Raw genomic sequence first — 12,020 nt, 5'->3', positions numbered from 1 at the left:
GTGAGCAGCCAGCAGCTGGCGTGAGCTGCTGTGAGCTGCCGTGCGCGGCTGCCCAATGGCCAGCAAGCGACTGCCTCACCCAGGAAGAGCGCAATGATAATACCAACATGGGCCAGTGAAGTGACATCCTCCACAACTAGACTGAAGAGCAAAAAGGACAGCAACTTGTCTGTTCCCCTTCCCCAATTCCCCAACGCTGTTCCTCTCCCCCAGTTCCCCAATAAAATCTTAAAAAGAAAAGAAAAGATTGTGTTGGGGATTTGGGGAAGGAGACCAGCCAAGTAGTTGTTCTTCAATCTCCATTGTGGAGAACGCCTGTCGCCATCTGGCTTCCCATCTATCTCTAAGCTCAAGGTGCCATGTTCAATCTTAGTTGCCGGTGGGCATAGCCCACCGTTGAACAGGCAGTCTTGTTATACCAGCTGAGCCATCCTGCCACCTGTTGACAGCTCAGTAACAGCTCAGCTCAGGCACAGCGTCACTGGCCCATGTGGGAATCAAACTGGCGGCCCTGTTGCTCAGAGCTCGAGCTCTTAAGCCAACTCTTAACCAACTGAGCCATTCGGCCAGCTCGCTTCTCTGCTATTCTATTCTGAATTCTTTAAGGGGCATTTGAAAGACTAGTTTTGAGCAAGACCCTAGAATTTTGATTATGTTGTACAATAGATAAGCATCTATAATAGTAATGTCTGTGGTTTGTATGTTGGTTTCTCAGCCTTGATTTTTGTAATATTTGTTCATCATGTTATACATTGTTATGTCCTTCGCAGATAACTCTTGTTTCAGAATTACTAAAAATTTTTTGATTAATTGATCAAAGGATGTGTGTTTTCCTTTCTCTAATTGCCAGTAATCCTCCAAATCCCCATTAACCCACTTCAATTCTGTGATTGTGAGATGGAAAACAGCAGCTTTATTTATAGTGCAATTAAAATACGTCTGAGTAAATAAGGCTCATTTGTGTATCCAGCTGAGCTCGGTCATCAGGCAGCTTAGAGGGGGTATCACTGCCCTAGGCCATCTGTACCTAGCAATCAGGCCAGCCACAGCTTCAGTAAATCTGATTTTTGTTGGAAGTGGGAAGAAAGATCTAACTTTCCTCTTAGCCTCCAATTATTGCATCCTGTTTTTGATAATTATGATCCTGCCAACAGAAGAGAAATGTGAATACTTTTGAAGTATAACCCCACTGGTCCCAGCATGCCATCTCTGTGAAAACTTCTAGACATCCATGAGGAAAGTGGATGAGAAAGGCGTGCTCTTGCCGCAAGTCAGTTTCCATGTTGTTTTAGGATCCTCTCCTCTCTGTTTCCTGTCACACCTAATCCCTTTTCATTTTTTCTTACTGACATCATCTAAAATAGATAAATGACTAGAAAGTAGGGTGGAGGCCACAGCCTGGGCTGTGGAATGCCTTTGTGATCTTTTCCTCTCCAGCGGCCTCCCTGATGCTTAGTAATGACAGTTTGGCCAGGTGCTCCAGTGTAATTAAATTGGTTGGCTCACAGGTTTGTCTTAATAAGCATCTAGATTAGAGTGAGTCCTCATAGGAGTCATGCTGCACATACTTTCAGAGTAAAGTTAGCAGGATAACAGAGGCACAGTGTAGTGGGCAGCTACTCAAACTTGGGTTTGAGTAGAAAAGATAAAATGTGATCTGCCGAATACCTTTTGGTATGTTCTTGGATGTGAAGATTAGAACCTGGCATTCTTGGTCCTTTTCCAGTTGACAAACCACTGGATACTGAGCATTAGATAAAAAGCAACCTTAAAGGAATAATTAAATATTTGAGTATCCTAAAGTTTGGAAATTCTTTGATGAGGTCCCAACACCAACACCAAAGTGAGTGTCTTCTAACAAAGCAAATGTTTTCTCTTGTGACTTGTTTTTGTTCATATACTTTTATTTATTTATTTAAAGTTTTTGTTCCAGTGTCATGTAAAATGGCTTTCAAGGCGTTTATTAATGAAAAAAATTCAACCTGTGCCCACATAGTTATCAGTGAAGTCTGCTTTATTACGCAGTACTTTGTCCTGATGGAATGTTGGTTGCCACACAAAGCCACAAACAATGTTTTAAAAGAAGGACAAGAAAAGCTGTTGCTTGCTCTCCACACCCCACAGATATCTGGTGATCTCAGAAAAACTTGAGGAGATTAAGTCTTTCCGGGAGCTGACCTGCCTGGATCTTTCCTGTTGCAAGCTTGGAGATGAACATGAACTTCTAGAACATCTCACTAACGAGGCCCTGTCTAGGTATTGATCCGCCACCATTGCAGACAAATTGTTTTATTATTTGTTTAACGGATGCTCTAATAGGATTGTCTTGAAGAATACCAATTCCCAATCCTGTGTTTATTTGCTAATTTTTTTTCCTAAAATATTTTCATTCTCCATTTACTTGGTAGAAGTAATATAGATTGGACAACTCTTACGAAAATAAATCAATTGGTTCATTTTTCTAAATAACCTTTATTTCAACATGTAGTGCTTACAACTAGCTGGGTTGAAAAATGATCTTTCCCTTTGTTTGTCTAGTCCTAGTATATTCTAGCAAGAGATGAGAAGTTAGACAATTTTCCATAGTCATTATCATTTTCTATTTTAACTGTCAATGAACTATAAATTATTTAAAAAGTGAACTATTAAAGACAGCCAAATACATCCTTTTCAAGACCATAATTTAAAGAAATCTTCCAGTTTATACCACTCACAAATAGTCTGGCTGATCTTAGCCTGACCTGCAGAGAGGGGGCCAGTTGGATTCCTCTGTGGGCCATAAACACCCAGAGGGATAAACCTGAGTCTCACCCACTTCTGGGGCCTGCCTGGAACAGCAACACCTACATACTGCCCCGTACAAAGGTATTTTTGTGTGAGGTTAGTAAAAGTTCAGATTTCTTGTGTGTGCAACAGTGGAGCACATTAATACACCAGTGTCAGGTTAGCTGGATGGATTGGCTTTTGGGTATACCTTAAAAACCCGATCTGAAAATCTGGCTTTATAAAGCTAGTTAAACTTAGAGGATTGTTTGCTTTGCCAAAAGAATTTTCATAGGAATTCTTTAGCAGACTTTCCCGGCATACTTTGAGTGTTTTTGGTTATCACACAGCATTTGCCAGGAGTGCAGCTTTTTGTGAAACAAGGTATAGTTATCTCCTTCATGAAATCCATTTACCTCACTCTACCATATACCTTTAGTGCCCTCTGCCATCTGAGATTAGTACTACATGACAGTTTGATCCCTAAGTTAACCCTCACTTAGTAGCTGAAATAGCACCAAAAGACCCCTGTTAAATGCATTGGGTGTGAAATAGCAGGGGGTAGAGAATATTTCATATTTTTTAATGGAATTTATGGAACTATGTTCTCATACCTAGACTTTCTCCAGCTCCCTTTAAGTAATTTATTTATGGACTTTGTTTCCCTAGTGTAACTCAGCTCCACCTGAAGGATAATTGTTTATCTGATGCCGGGGTGCGGAAAATGACAGCACCAGTTCGCGTGATGAAAAGAGGCCTTGAAAATCTAACATTATTAGACTTATCTTGTAAGTTTCATTAGAAATTATAGATTATTAATATTGGAAGAATGGCCTTAGAAATCATATAGCTCATCCTTTCATTAGATGTGGTAAATTGAGGGGGCTTTCCTAGGTGCCACAGCAAGTTAGTGGCAGAGCAGTACTAAAGCCAGAGGCTCTTAACTCCAGGCCGAATACCTCTCCTGGCATGCTGCCATCTCTTCAGGGTAGGAAAAGCCCTTGTGGATTCATCCATCCCAGTCACTGTGTGCAGACAGGGCAGCCTTTCCTCATATTCATAGCATATATAAAGCACATTTGGTTCATCTTTACTTTTAAGTAGCTGATCCATAGTGTCAATCAGGTAGGTCTTTTTTAATCAGCATTTGCTTGGTGAAAATCTAGATGAATCCACAATTGTGATAATTTACTGAGGCTTAACCAGATACTGACTCCAATGGTAGAAAGTTGATAGAGATCATTTACAATTTAACTGAGAATCCATATATGGCAGGATGGTATGGTATCAAAAGAATAGATAGAGCAGGGTTTAAGTTCAGAGGATACTCTCTGTTCTGCTACTCATTAGCAGCTGTGTGCCCTTGGGCAAGTTATTTAATCTCTCTAAGCCTTGTTTTTGGCTTCTGTAAAATGAAGATAATAATGAATGTCCTACCTTACTCCCAGAAGTGTATTCATTCACAAATATTATTTTGAGCATCTACACTGTGCCAGGCACTGTGCTCCTGGCCTTGGGGACTCAGTGCTAAGTGTAGTGCTTTCCAATGTGAGAAGGTAATATATAAGAAAAGATTCTGAAAATAATGCAAGTTAGTAAGAGTAGTAATAGTCTCTATGTCTAAGTACCTTTGAAACAACTTTTTTAATCTTTTTACTTTGGAGGTGAAATGGCCATGAACAAACTCTGATGAACCATTTTAATACCTGTTTATGCTGTTTTCATATGGTTGCAAATTAAACCCTGTGGGATAACAACCTGGTTCGTTTATTTTTCTGTTAGCCCTCTACTCCTAGAAAGTTAGAGCTATGAAGGATCTTAAGGATAAGATCCCTATATTTAATTTACTCTGGAAAGTTTGCTCATTCAGTATTTTATGTTTTGTCATTGCTTGACCTTTTTTCTGACCTTCTGTAGTTCTGTAACAAAACAATACCTATGTTTTTGACATCTAGGTAACCCTAAGATCACAGATGCAGGAATTGGGTACCTCTTTTCTTTTAGAAAACTAAACTGCTTAGATATCTCTGGAACGGGGCTCAAGGTAAGACTTTTGCACTCTCCTGTTATTTTTCCACAGTCATAATTTGATATTTTTCTTCTGCTAATTGATGTTTAGAAAGGGCTGGTATTTATGATGGTGTTTAGTTTCTACTAAAAGCAAGTACAAATTAACCAGATGTGTGGGCATTCCTGTTCTGTCTTTCTCTCACTAGGACATCAAAGCCATCAAACACAAGCTCCGGACCCACATAGGCCTCGTCCACTCCAAAGTGCCTTTGAAGGAATTTGATCACAGTAACTGCAAGACAGAGGGCTGGGCTGACCAGGTACTGCAGATTTTCCTCCCTACACTAAATATGGCTTTTATTTTAATTCCAAGTGTTGTATTCAATACTTTGAACAAAAAGTTAATTCTGTTGGTATTCCTTGGCTGAATTGTCATTTTCATGTCAAATCAGAGACAACAATGGCCTATAGCTGACCCAGCGACTTTTCTAAGGAAAGGTGTTAGATGCTGGTCCTTACACCTCATGCTCTGGTCACTAGATAATGCCTCATCATTATTGGACGTTGGAGAAAATGCCATCCTACAAATGATTCAGAAAAAAATGAATCCTGGCTTGCTATGAAAAAAACAGCATGACCCAATTTCAGAAGGACAGATTCTCTTAGCAGTGTGTATACGCTAGAAAGAGAGTAAGTCACACTGATAAGGGTTCAAATCTGACTCTTCCCTTTTTGGGAGGCAAATTTCTTACCTCACAGAGCCTTAGTAAGGAAATGTTATTCTTGCCCTTCTCTCACTGAGCCTTCCCATTTTCAACTTCTTGGCTGAACTTTACTTTGACTCTGTTTCATTTTCTTGACGATCTCCCTCAAGTTGGTACAGACTTAAATAGGAAGTCAGAAGGTAACCAATTATACAGCACCAGTAGATGCCAGGTTGCACGGTTGGTACCTTTCTCCCTAAGACACTTTATTTTTTTATTTTTCAACAGTGAAAAATTTTTGTATTTAGAACTAGCCAGCTGGACTCAGTTTAGATGATTCCAGTTTTGCTGGCAACATCCAAAGCATCCTAGTCGGGAGCCAGTTGAACATATGCCTGCTTCTCTCCATTAGGCCTGATCAGGGTGTTGACCTCGGCCACATCGATATCATAGAGCTTCTTCACAGCCTGTTTGATGTGGGGCTTGTTGGCCTTGACATCCATCCACAACGAACACAAGTGTATTGCTATCTTCTATTTTCTTCATGGCCAACTAGGTAGTCAGGGAGAACTTGATGATGGCACAGTGGTCAAGCTTGTTTCTCCTGGGGGCACTCTTCCCAGGATATTTGGGCTGCCTTCGGAACTGCAGTGTCTTGGGCTTCGGAAGGTGGGTGATGTGCAGATCTTTTTGTGGCTGTGGACGCCTTTCAGCTCTGCTTTCTTTGCCTTCAAGGCCTCTGCTTTGGCTTTGGCTCTGAGAGGGGCAGGGGCTTCCTGCTTCGCTTTTGGCACCATCTTTGTGAAAAGGGTTTTCTTCAGATACTTTAAAACCAATGTTTCTTTGTGGAGGCATGGAGGACTCCCCAAACTGTATTATTCTGGATCCCTCCTTGGCTCAAGCTGTAATGCATGATGGTGGACCTATCAAACTGCCTGATTGTACTATCACCTCCCTATAGGTAAACAGGAAGGGGGTGCTGGTGAGTCAGTGTTTCACAAGCACTTTGAAGTTGGTCCAGAAAACACATGCTAAAATAATTATCATAGTGCATTGCTAGACACAGTTTGTAGCACTGGATGAAACCTAGTCATGACCAGCGGACTTGAGGCAGGTGCGGGATGGTCATACAAAGGCTTGATGTAGCTTGGTAGCAAGTGTCATGGTGGGAAGAGCATAGGCTATGGAGTCAAAGAGACCTGGGTTTGGGATTCTGGCTTGACAACCCAATAGCTGTATGACTTCTGGTGACTTTGAGTCTCTGTTGCTTCATCTGTAAAATGCAGAAACCAGGATGTGTCTTGCAGAGCTTGGTAAGGGTAGAGTGCCTTGCAGCCTAGCCTGAAAGTAAGCAGATTGGGCTCTGTGTAGCTTCATGCCATGCACCTCAGCCTGGCCCCTCGGGCTTGGCCACAGAGCTTTATCTATCTCTTGTTGATCCCTTATTGAAACTGTTTCAGTTTCAATAACTGACTCCATGCTCCTTCTGCCTCATTCTCAGCAGGTGACACAGAAAAACGAGGCCATCTAACAGGAGTCCCCTTACTTCCCTATCTCTGTTTAAAACTTCTTCATTTCTTTAACTATATTCTACTTCATCCTATCCAAGGGGAACAGGTATGCTACTTTATTCCAGTGACTAGCCCTTTAAGTTTTGGGGTTGTTTTGTTTTGTTTTGTTTTTCAGTTCTGTTCCCAAAGATCACCAGCTTCCTCTGTGATAGTTTATTAATCATTATTTCCCTCTACTGCCCCCCCCAACACACACACACACACACTCTGCCTCTTCAGCCTCACCCTCTGTTGGCTGTTTTCTTTTTGTGTATAAACATATTTGCGCTGCTCCTCTTAGTCTAACATGTTCCTCATCCCCCAACACAACTGAATGGTTTTCTATTTTTACCTCTCCCACCTCCTCACTGTCTACTCAGCTCTTAACCCCTTATAATTTAGTTCTGACCATTTCTGCTCTACTGTAAATGATCTCTTCAGAGTGGCACATGATTTCTGTCACCTGTCTTGGCTTTTCCTGCAGCATTGGTGTAAACATGCATGCCTATGTTTTTTCTCTCTTGGCCTTTCTTCTAGCTCTCCCCTTTCTCACTTCTCCCTCTAGCTTTTGCTGATTCCTCACTTCCTCCTCTCCTCTGACACCTCCACTCATTCTCCTGGTGATCTTAACTGTTCTCAGGGCCGTAACTGTCCCTGGGGGATGATTCCATCTTCTCTCACACACTAGAACTGTTCGTAAATATCATCCACCTGGCACCTCAAATCCAACTTGTCCGGGACCTAACTCATTTTCTTCTTCCCCGTCCCCAAACAGCTCTTCCTATTGACATTCTTATTTCTTAGTGGAATCACCATTTTTCCTATTGACTATCGAGTCGCCAGATTCAGCTAATCCATCTTGACAGTCTCTTAAATGTGTCCCCATTTTCTGTAATCAGGAAACTATCATTAAAGGGATGACAACTGATATTTATTGAGTGCTTTCTGTGTGCCAGACACTGTGCTACACCCTTCATGTCTGTTATCTAATTTAACAGATGAAGAAATTGAGACTCAGAAATTAAATCACTTGCCAAGGGTCCCGTGGCTAGTAAGTGTCGGAGCTAACTCTGGAATTGTATTCGTAAACTCTGTCTTGTACTGCCTCTGTGTCCTGAAAATGTTTTTCTTTACAGTCGTTTTGTTGCATATCATAATGAGAAATATTAAATATAGTTCTTGTTACTCATGGTGTATGTAAAATAATCATTTATTTTATTTATGTATAGTTTGTACTCAGCCAGATTTCCAAAAGAATTTTTAGTAGCTTATAATAAAAATACATTTGTAATAGTTTAAAAAAATGAAAGCTGATCATGAAGTGTCTTGAGAATATAGAAATATGGACACTTTACATACATATAAGAGTTTGGGGAAAAAAAAGTTTGAGTTATGGTTGGTATATTTTAAGACATACGGGAATGTGTGAAAAGTATTATGACTAAGGTTTTAAATTTTAGTATTTAGTTTAAGGATATGCAATTTATTTCTAGCTTGGAATAGAGATGAAAACCAGGGAGTTAGCTTTATATATTTTTCCTGAGTCACACAAATACATATATCCAACATGTTTGTATTCTGACCAACTCCTGCATTAAAACAGAAAATCTAGGCTTGACTTGGTTCTTACTCTTATCAGCAATTATCTGAAGTAAGATTTTCACAGGAGCTTGTTTATAGAAAGGGAACAGGGGGGACAAGGAAGGTTTGAGATTAAAAGCTTGAGATTTTGTCCAGATTCAAATCTTTCCAAATACATTTTAGATTGTTCTGCAGTGGGAACGTGTGACTTTGGAAGCTGTGAAGCTACGAGAAACTTCGGAACCTCGAAAGGCAGCTCAGCACTTCTGTGAGAAATTCCCTTTCCTTTGGAGTTTTTGCCCTTAGATTATTTACACCCTTAAAGCAGTAATGTTATCTTCACTCAGTGTGAAAATTAATTGTGATACTGTTGACTTAATTAGATCACTAAGACTTGTGTTCTCTCAGCATTGCTTACAGTGTAAGTCCGTACTTAGTTTCGAGCACTAGCACCAGGAATATAGCTTATTGTATGAAATAGTTTATTAAATGTATGTATGTAGATATGTATTTGAATCTATCACATCTTGTTCCAAAAAAAAGAGAATGAAACTTAAAGACATTTTGCTAAGTGAAATAAGCCAGTCAAAAAATAGTTGTGTGATTCTTCTTATATGAGGTTCCTAGAATGGTGGTTGCCAGGGTTTGGGGGAAGGAGTAATAGGGAATTATTGTTTAATAGGTACAGAGTTTCAGTTTTGCAAAAAGAAAACGTTACGGAGATGGATGGTGGTGATGTTTGCACAACAGTGTGAATGCACTTCATGCCAGAGAACTATACACTTAAAACTGGTTAAAATGGTAAATTTACCATAACTTTTACAAAGGAGTTAAATGATGAAATCAAAGTGAAGGAAAAATAAAGGAGCTAGGGCATACCAAAAAATTATATAGTAAGGTTGTGTCATTTGCTACAGTTGTGCCATAAATTTGACTCTTAGAAACAGGTCCAGATTTTGAATAGTGATAGCTAACATTTTTTGAGCATTTACTGTGTGCCACGGATTGTGCTAAGCACTTTATGTACGAGTACATTATTTCATTTATCTTCACCCTTATGAAATAGGTTTTATATCTCTATAAAAGATGAGAAACCTGAATCTTAAGTCACTTGCTCAAGGTCGCTTATCCTGGAAGTGGTAGAGTATATGCCTTCAACCTGTGCTGGTGCATATGCCACTGTTACTTTCCAGGGCACTCAAGAGGGAATAAAATCAATCCAGACATCACCCCCTTTGGGCCTTTGTCATTTCCCTTGGATCATCTTCCTAGACTTAGGCAGGCATTAGCATGTCAGCATAGTAGACTCATCACCTTCCCTTCTGTCCCTCTTCTAGATGGGAAGCGGGCTCGAACAGAAACCCCAGTGAAGTGTCCCCTGGCAGACACCAACATGAACTCTTCCGAGAAACTTCAGTTCTATAAAGAGAAAGCCCCAGACTGCCATGGGCCATTGTTGAAATGCGAAGCTGTCTCAAGCCAGGAGTCAAAGAAGAGCAAGAAGAGAGCTTTTGAGGAGCCAGAAAAGGAACAGAGTAACTCTTCACAGTCTTCAAAGCAGAAATATGTGTGTCTTTCTGTGGAAGACTGGGACTTGTTAAATTCCTATTGATTGGCAGATAGAAGTTGACTTTTTCCCCCCCAACTCTAATGTATGAGGAAAGGGGGCTGATGATGTTTTCCCTTTTGTTTGAATTTACCTATGGCATTAGTATAGCAAACAGATATTTCTACTTTTGTGGTGGGGGAGGGGAATGCTATGGAAGTATGTCATAATTTCTAATGTATATTTTCAATACATAGTAATTTTTTCAAATAAACGTTTTTGCTGTCCTTGAGTTCTGCTTGTGAAATACAGACTGGAGCCACAAGAAATAACACTTTGGTTTGGGATGGAAGGCCATGTGAACTGACCAGGCAGCTTGGCATAATTTGCTGTTATCCCAATTTGGCCCAACCAATGCGATATATTTATACCGGGGTGCCAAAAAAATGTATACACATTTTAAGAGATGTTATCTACACTCAAGCAGTAGTTCGTCATAATCAGATGTGTCTGGACACTGATGGGAACCACTTTGAGCACCTCTTGTAATTGCAGAAGTCAAACGTGACTTGTATTCATCTTTTGTTGTTGGTATATATATTGAGTATTACACTTAATAGTTTTTTCCTTTCTTAAAATGTGTACATTTTTTGGGCACCCTCTGTATATATACATGGCTACCATTATTGAATACCTCCTATTTATAGTTAAGAAAACTCAGCCTCAAGTTAAGTGAGCTGTTCAAGGTCACACAGTTTATAAGTAACAGAACCAGAATTTATACTCATTTCTGTCCAACTCTAAAATGTACTCCATTACATTGCCTTTTAAATAATAGTTACCAACTACTATGTCTATGAAGTAAAGCACCAGAAATCTTCACAATAGTCCTACAAAGTAAGGATTATGACCTCTATTTGACAGATGAGGATCCTGAGACTAATGACTTAGACCAGTGCTTCTCAAGCTCTGTTGTGCATGCAGTGTTTTGAAGAATGTACCCGTGCTGTTAATGGGCCCAATGTGTGGAACATGGATCATAGTGGGAGCATCAGTGGAGCAGGGACCATTAAAGAAGTTCCGGTGAGATGATGGCAGCTAGGACTAGAGAGATGGTAGTGACGATGAGAAGAGGTTGGATTCAGGGGCTGTTTTGGAGGTAGAGCTGCTAGGTCATGTTGATGCATTTGGTGTCAAGGAGCTAAGAAACAGAAGGAATAAAAATCAAAGATGACTGCTTCCTGAGATTTTACCTGAGCAACTGAGTGGATAATGGTGTCATTTACTATGATGGGAAAATTCAGGAAGAAAACAGGTTTGGGATGGGTGGGGAAATCAAGAGTTCTGTTCTAGACAAATTTGAGATGCCTGATGGATGGCATGCACAAGTAGGCAATTGGGCATATGAGTCTGGAGCTCAGGGGAACTGTCAGGACTAAAGACATAAATAAAGTTGGAGTTCAACAGTATCAAGGTGATGTTTGGTGCCCATACTGCATGAGATCACCTAGAGGGGGTGTAGATAGAAAAAAGAAGAGGGCTTGAGATTGGGCTTGGGGCCTTCCCACACTTAAGATCAAGCAAAATGGGAATGGGTATTGAAGATAAAACCAAAAGAGTGTATAATGTAAGCCTAGAAATGAAAAGGTTTTGACAGGAAGGGAGTAGGTTAATGTAACTGAGAGGTCATGTTCTTTATAGAATCCTAGAACATTTTCACAGCTCTTCATTTTACAGATGGGGATGCTGAGGTTCAGAGGGAAGAAGTTTATTCATTATGATGGTGAATAGTCACCAACTAGGCTGTGGGGCCCAGTTGTTTGGTGAAATACCAGTCTAGGAGTTTCTATGAAAGTATTACATAGG

At 40.2% G+C, this 12,020-nt stretch overlaps 1 protein-coding gene across 3 annotated transcripts in view; it reads left to right on the top strand.

Annotated features, from left to right (window-relative positions):
• Window positions 1-10,446, top strand: part of LRRC42 (leucine rich repeat containing 42) — a 22,479-nt gene extending 12,033 nt beyond the window's left edge. For all 3 annotated transcript variants that reach the window (XM_019666391.1, XM_019666390.1, XM_019666389.1), the window contains exons 3-8: window positions 2,125-2,256; window positions 3,433-3,551; window positions 4,719-4,807; window positions 4,980-5,093; window positions 8,792-8,876; window positions 9,946-10,446. In XM_019666391.1, the coding sequence (XP_019521936.1) occupies window positions 2,125-2,256; window positions 3,433-3,551; window positions 4,719-4,807; window positions 4,980-5,093; window positions 8,792-8,876; window positions 9,946-10,220 (814 nt within the window). In that variant the 3' untranslated portion in view covers window positions 10,221-10,446. The remainder of the gene's footprint in view (window positions 1-2,124; window positions 2,257-3,432; window positions 3,552-4,718; window positions 4,808-4,979; window positions 5,094-8,791; window positions 8,877-9,945) is intronic.
• The last annotated feature ends 1,574 nt before the right edge of the window (window positions 10,447-12,020 follow it).

The sequence above is a fragment of the Hipposideros armiger genome, unplaced genomic scaffold (assembly GCF_001890085.2).
Source record: "Hipposideros armiger isolate ML-2016 unplaced genomic scaffold, ASM189008v1 scaffold_469, whole genome shotgun sequence".
In the NCBI taxonomy this organism is placed as follows: domain Eukaryota; kingdom Metazoa; phylum Chordata; class Mammalia; order Chiroptera; family Hipposideridae; genus Hipposideros; species Hipposideros armiger.
This window is presented reverse-complemented; position numbering and strand designations above follow the sequence as displayed.